Here is an 18,315-nt window from a genome sequence, read left to right as displayed (position 1 = left end):
CTTAAGTTTATAGTACAAAAACCTGGAACACACCATCTTAATTAAAAGATCAAAATTACCTTAAGCAATAATAAGATACATCAATCCTGTATGCCACCCACTAGGACGGCATGAAGAGAACATAGAATATCTTCTGTGGTTATCTGACAACAAATTCAAGATCAAGTCATGTTCTACAAACTGTCAAGATCATGAATGTCAAGGCAAGAATGAAGAAGTATTCAAGTTTGAAGGAGACTAAACTGTATAATGCTAGATTGAATCCACTTTTTATATAGATCATTAATGGAAAACTTGAATGTGGAGTCTCTGAGCAAAAGCTATATAGTGTTCTCTGTACTATTCTTGTATTTTTCCTGCAAATATGACATTATTTAAAAAATTCCTAAAGCCTAGAAAAGCACCTGGCACATAATAGGCAACATATAAGTATTTACTGAAGTAAGTTCTACCCTAAATAGAATTTGGGGGAAAGTAAGAACATTCTCACAAGGTGGTACAATGTATTGAACCCTGGGAACATTCTCCCTAATATTCAACTATGTTATTAAATCCCTCCACAAAAGTGAAGACTAAAGTAGGCATAAGCACTGAAAAAAAAGACAGAATGGAAAAGGGAGATATAGTAGAAAAGCAAAAGGCTGTATTTAGAAAATTTGATGAGATCCAGTCAAGAAAATAGGCTTAATCCTATCAATTCTCTCACACCTCCAAATCCCAATATAGAAAAGTACTGTGGTGGTGACACAATTCACTGCTTTAACCTTGTCAGTAGAAAAATAAACTCATTTTTTCTTTCCTTCACTTGTGTAGCATGAAATATGGAGGAAATATAATCAAAATGATTTGACTATAAAAGGAAAGCAAACAAATTTTAAGAAATAACCCATATTACTTTTTCAAATGTGCTTTCTGGTAAACAACAAAGCAAGTAAAATATTTTAAAAGATTAGCTAAGCTGATCTCAAATAGAATCTCCAAAAGATTTAATGCAGTAGTAATGATTCTTCCAGGACTTGATATATCATAATTTCAAACACTTTTGAGAATAAATGCAGAAATTCTACTCACCATTTTGGGAAGCTTCATCAACATATCTTTACAACGCAATGCAAGTATAGATGCTCTTTGGAAATTCCCTTGAATAACTGCCTGAAAAAGAGAATGTCAAATTAATTGATTAAAATTAAATGACAAGGTATTTGTCTCTTAAATCAATTCTAATGTATTTTAACTAATGCTTCAAAGTCTCCTTTTGGAAGGAAGTAAAGAAGATGAATATGACTGATCTACTTTCTATTCAAGAATGAATACAGAATTTGTAAACCTGTTAAAATCACCATATGAAGGGGACTAAGGTAGAAAGGAGAAAAATAAAGGGAGCTGAACCAATTTGGGATATAATACATAAATACATAGAAATGTCATAATGAAACTCTCTATATAGCTATCTTAAACAAACAAAAATGTCTTTTTCAACAATGAAAGACAGGAAGGTAAAAGAGGTCCTTCGGGGGTTGGTAGCAGTGGGAGGGGGAGGATATAAGGATAGGGTATAGAAGAGTGAATATGGTGGAAATATTATGCACTTATGTACGAAAATGGAAAGATGAGACCTGTTGAAACTTCTAAGAATGGGTGATGGGGGGATAAAGAAGAATGATGGGGAGTGAATTTAACTAAGGCATATTGTAAGCACTTTTGTAAATGTCACAATGTATGCCCATACAACAATAATATGATAATAAAAATAAATAAATAAAACAAAGTCTTGTTTTGCTTTCTAATCTTTTTTTTAAACAATGCCAATTGGTCTAAAGAAACATAACAGGCAGGTCAAAATACAGAGAATAAGTGGTAAGAATCTTTGATAACACAGAGTTGATACTAAATGAGTGAAAGTCATTTACTTTTTCAGGAAATACAGAAACTGGTGTACTACCTTATGTTACTATATTATGACATAATACCATGTTTAATAGATGCTTTTCTGACTTATATAGCTCTTCTACTTATCTTCATATTAAAAGAATTAAGTTAAAGAGCAGTCTATTGTCCTAAAACAAACTCACAATAACCTTATAGTCTGAACTGTTATGAATATCCACTATGAAAGGCAAATTAATGCAATTTCATCTTGAAGCTAGAAGAGCCACTTTGCCAGTCATTATGTGTAACCTTCAGTCTTAAGCTCTCCTAGCTTCACTTTCCTCATCTAGATTATCTATACAATTCTTGTTAGCTCTACCACTCTATAACTGAATATTGCCAAATAAACAAAACATCAATCACACATTATTGAAGTACTTTTAGAAAAGGTATGTTTCAAACACTTAAGAATTTAGCTGATAGCTGGGTACAGTGGTGCACAGCTATAATTCCAGTTCGTTGGAAGGTGGAGATAGGGAGGATCAAAGTTAGAGGCCAGCCTGGGAAAAAGTTATTGAGACCCCCATATCAACAAACAACCTGGGCATGGTGGTATACATCTGTAATTCCAATTACACAGGAGGCAAAGGAAGGAAGAATGCAGTTCAAGGTCAGCCCTGAGCAAAAGCATGAGACTATCTGAAAAATAACTAAAAGCAAAAAGGGCTAGAGGTGTGGCTCAAGTGGTAAAGCACTTGTCTAGCAAGTGAGAGGCTTTGAGTTCAAACCCCCAGTACCACCAAAAAAAAAGTGAAGAATGATCAATGAAATTAAAGAGAACACAAATAAACACCTGAATGAATTCCAGGAAAACTTGAATAAAGAGCTGAATGAAAGAAAGACAACAATGTAGAACATGAAAGAGGAATTAAATAGATATAAAAATTCTGAAAAAAATAAATTGAAATCCTGGAAATGAAAAGCTCAGTAACTCAAAAAGAAAAAAAAATAGAAAATTTGATCCAGGAGACTGCATCAAATTGAAGATAAGAGTATCAATGCTTAAAAACAAGGTAGATGTATTAGAACATGCAGATGGAGATAGAGGGGAAAAAAAATCAAAAAAGTGCCAATAGAACATGCAAGATCTCTGGCACACCATTAAAAAACCAAACCCATGACTTATGGGCATAAAAGAAGAAGAAGTATAAGCTAAAGGCATCAAAACATATTCATTAAAATAATAGAAAACTTTCCAAATCTTGAGAAACAGACGGTCATCCAGGCACAAGAGGCTTTTAGGACTCTAAACAGACAAGACCAGAAAAGAATGTCCCCATGTCATATTAAGTTAAAACATTAAGCATAGAGAACAAGGAAAGAATATTTAAAGCTGCAAGAAAGAAACAAGTCACCTGTAAAGGCAAATCCATCAGTATAATAGAAAAGCTGGAGGGCATGGAATTGTGTATTTCAAGCCCTGAAAGAAAATAACTGCCAGCTTAGATTATTGGATGCAGCAAAGCTATCTTTCATAATTGAAGGAGAAACAAAAACTAAAGCAATTCACAACCATTAAATCAGTGCTGCAGAAGATACTTAAAGGAATCCTACACGAAGAAAAAGACAAATGCAAGCAGGAAAATACAGGAAAGAATAAATCTCACTAGACAAGTAGCTAAGTGAACAGGGCATAAGGAAGAATCAAGCACCACAAAACCAATACAATAACAATAACAACTCTGAATGTTAATGGTCTCAATTCTCTAATAAAAAGACTGTGGAGTGGGTGGTAAGGGAGGGGTGGGGGCAGGGGGGAGAAATGACCCAAGCCTTGTATGCACATATGAGTAATAAAACAATAAAAAAAGACAGACTGGCAGATTGGATTAAATAACAAAATCCAACCATTTGTTGCCTACAAGATACACACCTTACTAGCAAAGACAAACATATCAATAAAGGGAACAATCCAGTAGGAGACAATAATTATAAACATATGCACCAAATGTTGGTGCACACAATTTATAAAGCAAATAGTACTGGACATAAAAACACATATAGATTCCAACACAATAATAGTGGGTGATTTTAATACCCTATTCTCACCAATAGATAGGTCATCCAGACATTATCCAGAAAATAGGCAGAACTGGAAATCATTCATGTTAAGTGATATAAGCCAGACTGAGATAAACAATTATCACATGTTCCCTCTCATATGCACAATCTACACTTTAAAGAAAGAATGACACAAGTATAAAACAGGGGGACTGTTGAGGGGGACCAACAGAAGGGGGAAGAAAAAAATGAGAAGGTGAGTGGGTGGATGAATATGATCAAAGTATTTTATATGTATGTATGAAACAGAATGATGAAACCTATTAAATTTGTTTAAAAGAGGGCAAAAGGAGAATAAGAAAAGATAAAAATAAATTTTAAAAATAATGTAATTTCAAAGAGTACTTTCTTTTAGTTTTTGTTTAGAGATAGGGTCTTGCTGTGAGGTTCAGACTGACCTCAAACACTACATCCTCCTGCCTCAGCCTCCTGAGTGCTGGGATTACAAATGAGTATCACCATGCCTGGCATAAAAGTACTTTATAAGAGAAGGAAAATCCTACATTTGCTATTTTCTTCTCTCTTCTTTATGTGATGTCAAATATTCTTGTGCTCTGAATGAGAAAAGGATTGAGGGGCTGGAGAGATAGATCAGTGGTAGAACACTTGCCTACCATGCTTGAGACCTTGAGTTTCCATCCAAGGCACACACAAAAAAAATGAGTAGAGAGAAGAAAAGATGAAGAGTGAAATGTTGGGGCTGTAGTTCAGTGGTAGAGCATAGGTGCATCCCTGAGTTCTATCCTTAGTACCAAAAAAAGTAAAATGCAAAACTCTCTGTAGTTTTCTCCACTATCAACCTGATACATATAAACCTTAACATCTTGCTAAGTAGATAAACTACTTTAAGGCTTTAATTTTAGATCTTGATCAAAAGAAAAACAAATTGTTAACACAGAAGCCTCAATAAGCCAATTCTCAGGCTGGAAGAATGATTCAAACAGTAGAGCACCTGCCGAACAAGCTTGAAGCCCTGAGTTCAAACCCCAGTACTGCCAGAAAAAAATAAGCCAATTCTCCATCTATACAGATTACAAAATAATAATACTCTCATCCATACAGTGAACATTTAATGAATACCTGCTGGTTGATTCCTTATTCACAGTGGAGAAAATCTTTTTTTTTTTTTTTTGCATGTGATGGTGGGAGTGGAATCCAGGGCCTTGTGCATTATAGGCAAGCTCTCCATGACTAAGATACATCCCCAGAGGAGAAAATCTTATTATTAAAGAGAAATGCCAAGTGATGAACTCCATATTAGAGAATGATGCTTTTTGTTCTTTAACATATATAACAATATGAGTCTTTAGTGCTCAAATAAAATGTTCACCATTGCTCAGATTTTATTCTACAGAAATCAAAGTTCTAATAATTCAAGTTAGTTCTGAATAGTTGTTTATCTCTTGGGGCAAAAACCCAGTATTTTAAACCCAAGAGAAAACTCAAATAAAAGAAGTCTTAAATAAGAGGCAGGGCCGGGAGTATAACTCGGTGGTAAAACACTGGTCTAGCATTGTGAGGCCTTGGGGACAGAGGGGTGAAGATGAGGAGAAAGAGATGGGGGGAGAGGGACACACAGGGAGATAGGGAGAGAGGGAGAAAGGGAGAAGGAGAGATGGAGAGGTAAATGGAAAGAGAGGAAGAAGAAGCAGCATGGTGTAGTGCCATAGCCTTTGGTGAGTGTCACAGTCACATAGCCAAGTTTCACCCACTTAGAGAATGTGATTCATTAGATCTGTGATGAGGTCCTACCTATATTGATGTAGTGAAAATGATATGGGTTTTGGATTTCTAGGTCTTATACTTATTTGCTCAGTGATCTTAGGCAAGTTATAATCTCTTTGAGTCTCAGTTTTCTTAAATACAAAATAGGAATTGTAATGTCTACCTCATAGGATTGATCTTATGAGGATCAAGCGAAATAACTGATGCAAAAATATTTTATTAATAGTAACACAGTATACAAAAATGTGAACATTGGGGCTGAGAGCTGGTGGAGTGAGGCCCTGAGCTCAAATCCCAGTACCACCAAAAAAAGTGAACACTGGAGTAGTCTGGGACTATAGTTCAGTGTTAGAGCACTTGCCTAGCATGCACAAAGTTCTGGATTTGATAAAAGCGAAGGAGAGAGGGTGGGAGGGAGGAAGGAAGGAAGGGAGAAAGAAAAAGAGAAAGAGATAAGGAGGGGGCTCAGAGAGAGAGGGAGGGAGGAAGGGAGGAAGGAAGTAAGGAAAGAAAGAGGTATTTTTGATAGTCAAAACTACAATCAGTGTCAAGAACTAAAATAAAGGAATAAAACACCACTTGTTCCTATATGCTATTTAGTACCAGCAAAGAAATGAAACTTCCATGAAATATCTTAGCAGATCTATAAAGTATTATAACATATTGGTTGATCAAGAGCCTTAGGTTTGCCCTTCCTTAGAAGAAAAAGTTGGGTTTGAACTGCTTGTCAACAATAATGTATTATGACCACTACATAGGTAATTAAATACTAGACTGACCATTCTACTAAGTGATGATGACAATAAAATAAATCTAAAGACAGTAAACCTCACTGAATGAATCTACTACAAATTTATGCTGTTTACTGAACCCTCAATGCAGCCCAGCAATCGAAAACATTGCAGCTACCGATAGGTACTATATCAAACATATAGTAGATGCTCAGTAAAAATTAATTTCCTTCTTTGTTTTTATATTTTCCACAAAGATGGTTAAATGCTTTGTCATTTCTTCCAGTCTCCCAAAACATACCACACATACACTCCTGCCACACCCCTCCAAAAATTACTTCATCTGCCACCTTGATTTTTAAAAAAAATTATCAGTAGCTTCCCCTTATGCCAGCATTTAATTCTCTTCTATAATTTAAAATACTTTTGTCCCTTTCCATCCCAGAAAAATTAACAGTCTTTTTTTGAAAATTCCAGAGCTTCATGTATAGTAGGCAAGCACTTTACCACCAAGCTATATACCCAATTCCCTCACAATCATCTTAATTTTCACAGCATAGTTACCCACTCATCCTTTGGTTTACTGTGCAACTTCATTCATATTTCTTCTAAAGCAATTACCCTGTTGTGATGCATCTGTTCGTGCACCTGTGTTTCCCACAAAACTTATCTTGAGTTTCTATAAGAGAGGTACCAGATGTTAATGTAATTACTTTTTTTATCTCTAGGACAGAACAGTGACTCATACAGCAGGTACTACAGCGGGATAGACATTGTTTATCTACATATACACCTGACCAGATTCATTTCCATCTCTTTCTGGTTTATACATCCCTCCTCTTTATCAAACTCCTCCAATGTACTCCTCCTTGGTTTTTTATACTCTTCCTATAATAAGTACACATATATTCTTTTCTTTTTTTCTTATTCATATGTGCATACAGTGCTTGGGTCATTACTCCCCCCTGCCTCCAACCCCTCCCGTACCACTCACTCCAACCCCTCCCTCTCCCCCCACCCACTCAATACACAGCAGAAACTATTTTGCCCTTATCTCTAATTTTGTTGAAGAGAGAGTATAAGCAATAATAGGAAGGACCAAGGGTTTTTGCTAGTTAAGATAAGGATAGCTATACAGGGAGTTGACTCACATTAATTTCCTGTGCATGTGTGTTACCTTCTAGGTTAATTCTTTTTGATCTAACCTTTTCTCTAGCTCCTGGTCCCCTTCTCCTATTGGCCTCCGTTGCTTTTAAGGTATCTGCTTTAGCTTCTCTATGTCGAGGGCAACAAATGCTTGCTAATTTTTTAGGTGTCTTACCTATCGTCATATCTCACTTGTGTGCTCTCACTTTAATATTGTGATCAAAGTTCAATCCCTTGTTGTGTTTGCCCTTGATCTAATGTCCACATATGAGGAAGAACATACGATTTTTGGTCTTTTGGGCCAGGCTAACCTCACTCAGAATGAAGTTCTCCAATTCCATCCATTTACCTGCGAATGATAACATTTCGTTCTTCTTCATGGCTGCATAAAATTCCACTGTGTATAGCTACATTTTCTTGATCCATTCGTCAGTACTGGGGCATCTTGGCTGTTTCCATAACTTAGCTATTGTGAATAGTGCTGCAATAAACATGGGTGTGCAGGTGCCTCTGGAGTAACCTGTGTCACAGTCTTTTGGGTATATCCCCAAGAGTGGTATTGCTGGATCATATGATAGATCAATGTTTAGCTTTTTAAGTAGCCTCCAAATTTTTTTCCAGAATGGTTGTACTACTTTACATTCCCACCAGCAGTGTAAAAGGGTTCCTTTTTCCCCACATCCTCGCCAACACCTGTTGGTGGTGGTGTTGCTAATGATGGCTATTCTAACAGGGGTGAGGTGGAAACTTAGTGTGGTTTTAATTTGCATTTCCTATATTGCTAGAGATGGTGAGCATCTTTTCATGTGCTTTCTGGCCATTTGAATTTCTTCTTTTGAGAAAGTTCTGTTTAGTTCACTTGCCCATTTCTTTATTGGTTCATTAGTTTTGGGAGAATGTAGTTTTTTAAATTCCCTATATATTCTGGTTATCAGTCCTTTGTCTGATGTGTAGCTGGCAAATATTTTCTCCCACTCTGTGGGTGTTCTCTTCAGTTTAGAGACCATTTCTTTTGATGAGCAGAAGCTTTTTAGTTTTATCAAGTCCCATTTATCTATGCTACCTCTTAGTTGCTGTGCTGCTAGCATTCCATTGATAAAGTTCTTACCTATACCTACTAACTCCAGAGTATTTCCTACTCTTTCCTGTATCAACTTTAGAGTTTGGGGTCTGATATTAAGATCCTTGATCCATTTTGAGTTAATATTGGTATAGGGTGATATACATGGATCCAGTTTCAGTTTTTTGCAGACTGCTAACCAGTTTTCCCAGCAGTTTTTGTTGAAGAGGCTAGTTTTTCTCCATTGTATATTTTTAGAGCCTTTGTCAAAGACAAGTTGGTGGTTATAGTTGTGTGGCTTCATATCTGGGTCCTCTATTCTGTTCCACTGGTCTTCATGTCTGTTTTTGTGCCAGTACCATGCTGTTTTTATTGTTATTGCTTTGTAATATAGTTTGAAGTCAGGTATCCTGATACCTCCAGCATTGTTCTTTTGACTGAGTATTGCCTTGGCTATTTGTGGCCTCTTGTGTTTCCATATAAATTTAACGGTAGATTTTTCAATCTCTTTGATGAATGTCACTGGAATTTTGATGGGAATTGCATTAAACATGTAGATTACTTTTGGCAGTATAGACATTTTTAATATGTTGATTCTACCAATCCATGAGCATGGGAGATCTCTCCACTTTCTATAGTCTTCCTCAATCTCTTTCTTCAGAAGTGTATAGTTTTCCTTGTAGAGGTCTTTCACATCTTTTGTTAGGGTTACACCAAGGTATTTGATTTTTTTGAGGCTATTGTAAATGGAATTGTTTTCATAGATTCTTTTTCAGTTTGTTCATTATTAGTGTATAGAAATGCTAATGATTTTTCTATGTTGATTTTATATCCTGCTACCTTGCTGTAGCTATTGATGGTGTATAGGAGCTTCTGAGTAGAGCATTTTGGGTCTTTAAGGTATAGGATCATGTCACCTGCAAATAGGGATATTTTGACAGTTTCTTTACCTATTTGTATTCCTTTTATTCCTTCTTCTTGCCTAATTGCTCTGGCTAGGAATTCCAGTACCATGTTGAATAGGAGTGGAGATAGTGGGCATCCTTGTCTGGTTCCTGATTTTAGAGGGAATGGTTTCAGTTTTTCTCCGTTAAGTATAATGCTGGTTGTAGGTTTGTCATATATAGCTTTTATAATGTTGAGGTACTTTCCTTCTATTCCTAGTTTTTTTAGAGCCTTTATCATGAAATGGTGTTGGATCTTATCAAAGGCTTTTTTGCATCTATTGAGATGCTCAAGTGGTTTTTGTCTTTGCTTCTGTTAATGTGGTTTATTACGTTTACTGATTTTCGTATGTTGAACCACCCCTGCATCCCTGGGATGAAGCCAACTTGGTCGTGGTGAATAATCTTTTTAATGTGTTGTTGAATTCGGTTTGCCATTATTTTGTTGAGGAGACTAATATTGGAAGGATCACAGTTCCACACGAGCCCAGGGCCAACAGGTTTGCAAGAACCCATCTCTACAGAAAAAAGCTGGGCATAGTGGCACATACCTGTTATCCCAGTGATGGTGGGAAGCCTAAAATACATGGATCATGGCCTAGGCTGGCCTGGGAAAAAAGTGAGACCTCCATCTCCACAATAACCAGAGCAAAGAGGGCTGAAGGCTTGACTCATGTGGTAGAGCACCTGTCTAGCAAGGGCAAAGCCCTGAGTTCAAACCCCAGCAATGCCAAAAAAATTTTAAATCAATTCCATTTGAATTACTACCCAAAAAATGTGAATAAAATTAACAAAAGAACTGTAAACTGTAAGTCTTATACACTAAAAGCTACAAAACATTGTTGAAAGAAATTAAAGAAGACATAAGCAAAAGAAAAGACATCCTATGTTCATGGTTCAGAAGACTTAATGTTGTTGAGTTGGCAATAGTCCTCAAATTATTGTATGAATTCAATTCAATTTCCATTCAAATTCCATCTTATCTTCTGTTTCTTTTACAGAAATCAACATTCTGATCTTAATATTGATACGGAAATTTGAAGGTACCTATAGTTAGGTATAGAGTTCTGAGAATGACACCAAAAGCACAATTCATAAAAAGTTTGATACATTGTACATCATCAAACCTTTGTTCTGTGGCCCTATTAAAAGAACAAAAAGACAAACTACACAGTAGAAGAAGCTCTTTGCAAACATTTATCTAAAAAATAAGTCATGTCTAGGATACAAAAATAAAAAAACAGTAAAAATAATAAAACAATCCTATTAGAAAATGGAGAAGAGAATACTTCTTCATGTATTTACTGGCTGTTTGTACCTCTTCCTTTAAGAAGTCCATTGAATTCATATGCCCATTTCTTCATTGGGATGTTGACTCTTTGGGGGCTGAGTTTTTTTAGTTCCCTGTAGATTCTGGATATTAGTCCCTTATCAGATGAGTAGCTGACAAAGATTTTTCTCCCATTCTGGGCTGTCTTTTGAGTCTAGTGACTACTTCTTTTGCTGTGCAAAAGCTCTTTAGTTTGATGCAGTCCCATTTGTTCATTCATTCTCTTAGATGCTGAGCCTTTTGAGTTCTACTTAGGAAGTTGTTCCATATACTTATATGTTCCAGTGAATTTCCTACTACTTCCTGGAGTTGTTTCAAAGTTTCAGGCCTTATATTAAGGTCTTTGATCCACTTTGAGTTGATTTTGGTACAGGGTAAAAAACAGGGATCTAGTCTCAGACTTCTACATGTGGATATATCCAGTTTTCCCAGCAACATTTATTGAACAGGCTGACTTTTCTCCATCGTGTTTTGGGCTCCTTTGTCAAAGATCAGTTGGCTATAGATGCATGGGTTTATGTCTGGATCTTCTATTCTAATCTATTGGTCTTCCTGTCTTTTTGTGTCAATGTCATGTTGCATTCATTGTTATGGCTCTGTAGTATAGTTTGAAGTCAGATATTGTGATGCCTCCAGCATTGAACTTTTTGCTCAGAATTGCTTTGGCTATTTGAGGTCTTTTGCGTTTCCACATGTACAAATGGCCAGTAAATACATGAAGAAGTGTTCAACTTCCCTGGTTACAAAAGAGATGCAAATCAAAACAACACTTAGATCTCATCTCACCTGAGTTAGAATGGTCATATTCGAGGGCAAAAACAACAACAAAAGCTGGCAAGGATGTGGCGAAACAGAAACCCTTATACACTGTTGGTGGAAGTGCAAATTAGTACAACCACTATGGAAAGCAGTATGGAGATTCCTCAAAAAGCTATGGATAGAACTGCCATATGACCCAGTGATGCCACTCTTGGGCATCTATGCATCTACCAAAGGAAAGTAAGTCAGGATATAATAGAGACACCTGCATACTGATGCTCACCACAGCACTATTCACAATAGCCAAGCTTTGGAAAAAACACAGGTGCCCTACAACTGATGAATGGAGAAAGAAAATGTGGTATATATACATAGTGGAGTTTTACTCAACCATACAGAGTAATGACATGTGGTGTGAAGATAAATAGATGCAACTGGAGGTTGTCATGTTAAGTGAAGTAAGCCAGGCTCAGAAAGACAAAGGTCACATGTTTTCTCTTATACCCATAGATCCAAAAGATAAAACAGATACACAAAAAGAAGCGTGATCATATACAAACTTAAATGAAGAGCAGTTAGTAATAGTGGAACTATTCTATGGAACTTGGGGAAAGAAGAAAGGAAAAGAGAATGAAAGAGCATCAGTCATATAAAACATAACATCTGTGAAGGTAGAGGATATAAGGATGTGTATTGAAAGTTGTTGAAAAATGGGGGTGGGAGGTAAGGGGGTAAGGGAGAGTAATGGAAGGAGCTGAACAGACCAAAGTAAAGTATATCCACAGCAGGGATACACTGAGAAATTACTTTGAACATCAACTTAAATATTAATAATGAAAGACAGGACTGTAAAATAGGTGCAGCGTGTGGGGGTGGGTACTAGTGGAAGGGGGAAGGTAAATTAAGGAGATTAAGATGAGGTTATATAGTAGATGGACTTCATATACCTATGTGAAATAGAACAAAGAAACCTCTTGCAATTGCTTTAAGTGGGACAGGGAGGGGGCTAAGGGGGAGACAGACAATGGAGGCAATGTAGCTATTGTACAATATAAGCCTAATCAGAATTGTCAGTATGAATCCTCCCCCAATAAAAAATTTATTAAAAAAGAAAATGGACAAGAGAGCTGGGGCAGTGGCTCAGCTAGCACAAAGCTCTGAGTTCAAACTCCAAGATTGCCAGTTAAAAAAAGAAAGAAAGAAAATGGAGAAGAGATATGAACAAACATTCACATAAAGGGATACACAGATAGCAAATAATACATGAAAAGATGTTCAACATCATTAGCCATTAAGGAAATATAACTTAAGATCACAATAAGATATCACTGCAAGTCTCTTAGAACCACTATAATTAAAAAATAGTCAAATACCAAATGACTAAATGCTGGCAAGGGTACAAAGAAATGGGATTTCTTGTATATTGCTGGTAAGAATTAAAATGGCATGGTTACTCTAGAAAACATTTTGGGTATTTCTTTTAAAAAAAAAAACTAAATATACACTTACCATTTGATCCAGCAATACATTCTTGGGCAATTTGTTTCCCATAGAAACAAAATTTACATAGACTAAAATCTATACACAACATTTATGCCAATTTTATTTACAATTTTATTTCCCAAAAATTGGGAGGAAAAAACCCAAATTCCTTCAGTAGCAAATGGCTAAACAAACTGTGGTGCATCCATTCATAGAGTTCTACTTAGTAATAATACAGAACATACTATTGATTTATTAAACAATTTGGATGGATCCTAAAGGAATTATGCTGAGTGAAAAAAAGCCAATATCAAAAGGTTATATACTGTATTATTCCATTTATATAACATTCTCAAAATGAAAAAATTATAGAGGTGATATGAGTATAGGTTATTGGGTGTCTGGGGATAGAGATGGGGGGAATGGATATGACTATAAAGGGATTTTTGTGATGATGGAACTGTTATGCCCCTCGATTGTGGTGGGGAGGTATGGTTAACATGAATGTACACATGTCACAAAATTGTATAGAACTATACACTATACACACACACAAACACAAAATGAATCCATGTAAAATTTAATGAAATCAGAATATGGTCTATGGATTGTATCATTTCTATTTCCCAGTTTTATGTTGCACTAAATTTATGTAAGATGCTACCACTGGAGGAAATGGATGAAGAGTACACCAGACCCCTAATATTTTTGTAACTTCCTATGAATCTATAATTATTTTAAAATAAAAAGGGTATTCTAATTACATTTGTTAAGATCACCACTGATTCTATCAGAAAAGTCTAAGTATTTGGAAGTTATCAAGCTCTTAGTGGTGCTTAAGTGGTACAACTTTCCCAAAAATTGAATTTTTTAACTAAAAGCTACAAAATTACTGTCAGTCATTTCCTTAAAGTCACATACTCACTTCATTCATTTTTATGAAAACATCTGCTAAATACACAAGTTTAAATGAACAAAGCTTATGTACCAGTCATTCATTCAAGTAAAAATAGTGTAAGTAGCTAATTGAGCTCACAGGAAAGGGCCTTTTTTCAAGACAACAATGTGCAGCAGAAGTGCTTTAAGTGTACTTTCTTTTTCATCACACAGAATATTAAAACGATATGTACTCAAATGTCAAGATTAAATAAAATTCATCATTTTTTCTACCTCACCAAGCGTATTTTAAAGTAAAACTGGCCTTCTTTTTAAATGACAACTAGTAAAGTACACACCGTTGTCTTGATTCACTTCCAAGGTTCAGCAATTTTACCCATTATTGCTTTTGTACCACCAGTACAAGGGCCAACATAGTAAAAAAGGCAAATGATGTCACAGAATTGATATAAAAACAGTTGTGCACTCTCATAATTCCCCAATTCTAACATCTTCCATTGCCTCATCACCACTCAGGCCTTAAACCCCCTACACTCTGTGTTTATTACCTTGATACTGAAAACTGTTTTCTATGGTCACTATCACCTACCTAAATGTCAGGTCCAATACCTTTTACTTCAACCTCACTTTCCTTTATTTCTCTGAATCACTGGCTACTACTGATCATACATGACCCACTGTATTAATCCTCTTTCTTTTCTGGTATTACTCTTCAACTACAACCCCCATACCTCCTGACAACACGCAAATGTTTATGGAATGAATAGACTTTCTTAGCATCCACCTCTTGCTGCCTCCAAGGATTGAGTAGTTCAAGTACTCACTGAGCATAAATGCTTCCTACCCAATGCTCACCATTACATCTACAGCCCAGGCTTTCTCTAGTTCATGATTATACCATTCATTCTCTTTGTTCTGTGCACTCCATCCATTCTGGTCACTTTTTAATTCATTCTAAGCATGATTGCCAGATTACTCTTCACTAGGTGATACTTTATCACTTTCCAAACACTTTCAACCATATTTTTAGAAAAACATCAAAAGTATTTTTTCAGAGAAGTATATAGTTGGGATTTCTCAACCCTGCTTCAAACTTAGCCATTACTATGTCCTTAAAAATATTTTCTTTCAGATAAAGTGGTCACTCAGCATTCCTTAAACATGACATGCACATTTCTGCCTATGTGACTTTGCTCCTCTTCAAGCCTTTGCTCTACTTGGAATATCCTGTGTCTTCTTTCCCTGCTTTTCTAAATCTATTTAGATCATGCCCTAAGTCAAAGACATAAAGATATGTCTTCCTCAACCAACCCAGTCCACAATAATCTTTCCCCTTTTCTTATAGCACTTGCCTACATGATTATTTCTCAATCTTTCACATCTTACATACTACTTGTCACTCTTGCTGGAACAGCAGAGTCAGAGAGAGATAATAGGAGGAGGGCAGATTCATTTGTCCCACATACATTTACATAATATCTATTATTTGTTAAATGGGTACAAGAAGCTGATGATGCAAAGATTTTTTTGAGACAGGGTTGCCCTATGCAGCCAAGGCTGGTCTGGAACTCACTATGTAGTGCAGGCTGGTTTCAAACTCACCATCCTCCTGTCTCAGCCTCTCAAACTCTGGGATTACAGGCATGTACTACCACATCCAGCCATCACAATCTTTATGGATAAGCTTGTGGCTCTCACTTCAGTGTGATGCTGCTAACTTACACAAGTGGTATTGCCATATATAGGAGAAGAAGCAAAAATACCAACAGATGATCCTTGCATCTGCAGATGATGCAGATTGTAGAAAAAGTCACTTCCAATAGACAAGAGAAATGGGAAACTGGGAGAAACATCAAGATATATAGTTATTTCTCCCATGCTAAAAGATTATAGGGACAAGGGTAGGCTTAGTGGTAGAGTTCATGCTTAGTATGCACAAGGTCATGAGTTCAACCCCCAGCACCAAAAATAATAATAAAATAAAAGATTACAGATGGATAACAGAGCCACGTGACCACATTAAACAAAGTCTGTATTTCACATCACATATGTCACTCATGTGACACTTAATATTTTTCCTTTACCATTAAAAAATGTTTTCATGGCCTGTCTCCCAATCTAGTTTATAATTTTTTAAGACAGGGTCCTACTACCTTGCTCAAACTGGCCTCAAACTCCTGGGTACAAGTGATCCTCATGCCTCAGCCTCCTGAGTTGCTGAAACCACGGGAGCATGCCACAGCAATTGGCTATAATTTTCTTGAGGAAAGTGATCATACCTTACACATCCATTCATATATAGCACTGAACACTGCATGTAGATCATTAATCTGCACAACTTGTGTGGTATTTAATACTTTCCATCTTATATTTGCACCTTTTATCTCGCCAACTAAACTATAATCTCCTGAGGACAAGATATGTAATTATTTGCATTCCCCCACAAAGCCTAGCAGAGTACTCTGCTCATAGAAAATATTCATTATCTGTTGAATAATTTAATAAATAATAAATTAATTAAGTGGTAAGCACTTACAGTATTATAAAGCTTATACAATCTCTAAGGAGTATCTCAGAGGTTCCATTAGGACAGAGAAAACCTACTAGCAAGCAACATCATTAACAATGGTGTTTAAAGACATCTTTTGCTAAACAGTTATCAAGAAAACTCTAGGCCCTAATGATGAGAATGTCTTAGAGGTAGAAAACAACTTATAGCAAAAATAATTAGCCTTCACTTCAACTTTTAAAGATGCTATCACCAAAGTTAAGAATTATATAGTTCTTATTATTGATCAAAGCTACAAAAACTTTTAGCCAGCTGCCATTCAGATATCAACATCTACAACACTGAAGAAAAGTCACAAGACTTTCTAGAATCATAGAATCTTAGCATTAAGAAATGATTTACAATGGGGCATGGGTTGCTCATGCCTGTAATCTTGGTTACTTGGGAGACTGAGATCAGAAGGACAACAGTTTGAGGCCAGCCTGGGCAAATAGTTCGGGAGACCCCAACACCAAAAAAAAAAAAAAAAGAACAGAGCAAAATGGACTGGAGGTGTGGCTCAACTGGTAGAGCTTCTACCTTGCAAACACAAAGCCCTGAGTTCAAACCACAGTCACACCAAAAATAAAAAAAAAAAGACTTACAGATTATACTAGTCTAATTTCCTACCTAATAAAGAAATCCCTTCTAGAACAGATAATTCTTAGAATGTTCACACTTTCATTTACTGCTTTCAAGTGACAATAGACTTATCTTCTAACAAAGACATTCCATTACAGGATTACTATCATTAACAAAAGGTTATTCTTTACATTGAGCTGAAACTTGTCTTCCTGTTAAGTTTTACCTATTAGTTTTCATTCTATCCTGTGCAGTTTAATTCCTCTTTAAAATAGCAGTCCTTAAAATATTCAAAGAGAGCTATCATTCCTACTCTCTTCTTTTTTCAAGGTAAACATCAATATATTCTCTAAATATTCTTCATATGATGTATTTTCCATACTATTCCATTGATTTTAAAATGTGATGCCCAGATACACCCAAAGGAATGTAAGTCAGGATACAACAGAAACACTTGCACACCAATGTTTATTGCAACACTGTTCACAATAGCCAAGCTATGGAAACAACCCAGATGAATGGATCAAGAAAATGTGAGATATAGATAGATAGATAGATAGATAGATAGATAGATAGATAGATAGATATAGATATATGATGGAGTTTTACTCAGCCATAAGGAAGAATGAAACCACATGGTTTGAAGGTAAATGGATGCAACTGGAGGACATCATGTTAAGAGAATTAAGCCAGGTTCAGAAAGACCAAGGCCACATGTTTTCTCTCATATGTGGAAGATAGATCCAAAAGAAAAACATATACACAAAACAAACATAATTATGTACAAACTTATATGTAGAACATGGTTGCAATATTGGAACTACTCTATGGAACTTGGGAGAGGAGGAAAAGGAAAAGAAAATGATAGTCAACAATACTGAAATACATTACATCTGTGCAGGTGGAGGATATAAAGATATGTATTGAAGCTGAATAATGAGGAAGCAGGAAGGAAAGAGTAAGGAAGAGTAATGGAAGGGGTTGGACTGACCAAAGTAAACTATATTCACATTGGGGATACTTCAAGAAACCCCTTTGAACATTGACTTTGGAATTAATAATGTAAGACAAGACCGTAAAATAGGTACAGTGTGGGGGGTACCTGTGGGAGGGGAAGGGTG

At 36.0% G+C, this 18,315-nt stretch overlaps 1 protein-coding gene across 1 annotated transcript in view; it reads right to left on the bottom strand.

Annotated features, from left to right (window-relative positions):
* Window positions 1-18,315, bottom strand: part of Tex11 (testis expressed 11) — a 384,064-nt gene that overhangs the window by 272,123 nt on the left and 93,626 nt on the right. The window contains exon 8 of the mRNA XM_074062265.1: window positions 1,072-1,152. Within this exon, the coding sequence (XP_073918366.1) occupies window positions 1,072-1,152 (81 nt within the window). The remainder of the gene's footprint in view (window positions 1-1,071; window positions 1,153-18,315) is intronic.

Source organism: Castor canadensis, chromosome X (genome assembly GCF_047511655.1).
Source record: "Castor canadensis chromosome X, mCasCan1.hap1v2, whole genome shotgun sequence".
Classification (NCBI taxonomy): Eukaryota; Metazoa; Chordata; class Mammalia; order Rodentia; family Castoridae; genus Castor; species Castor canadensis.
This window is presented reverse-complemented; position numbering and strand designations above follow the sequence as displayed.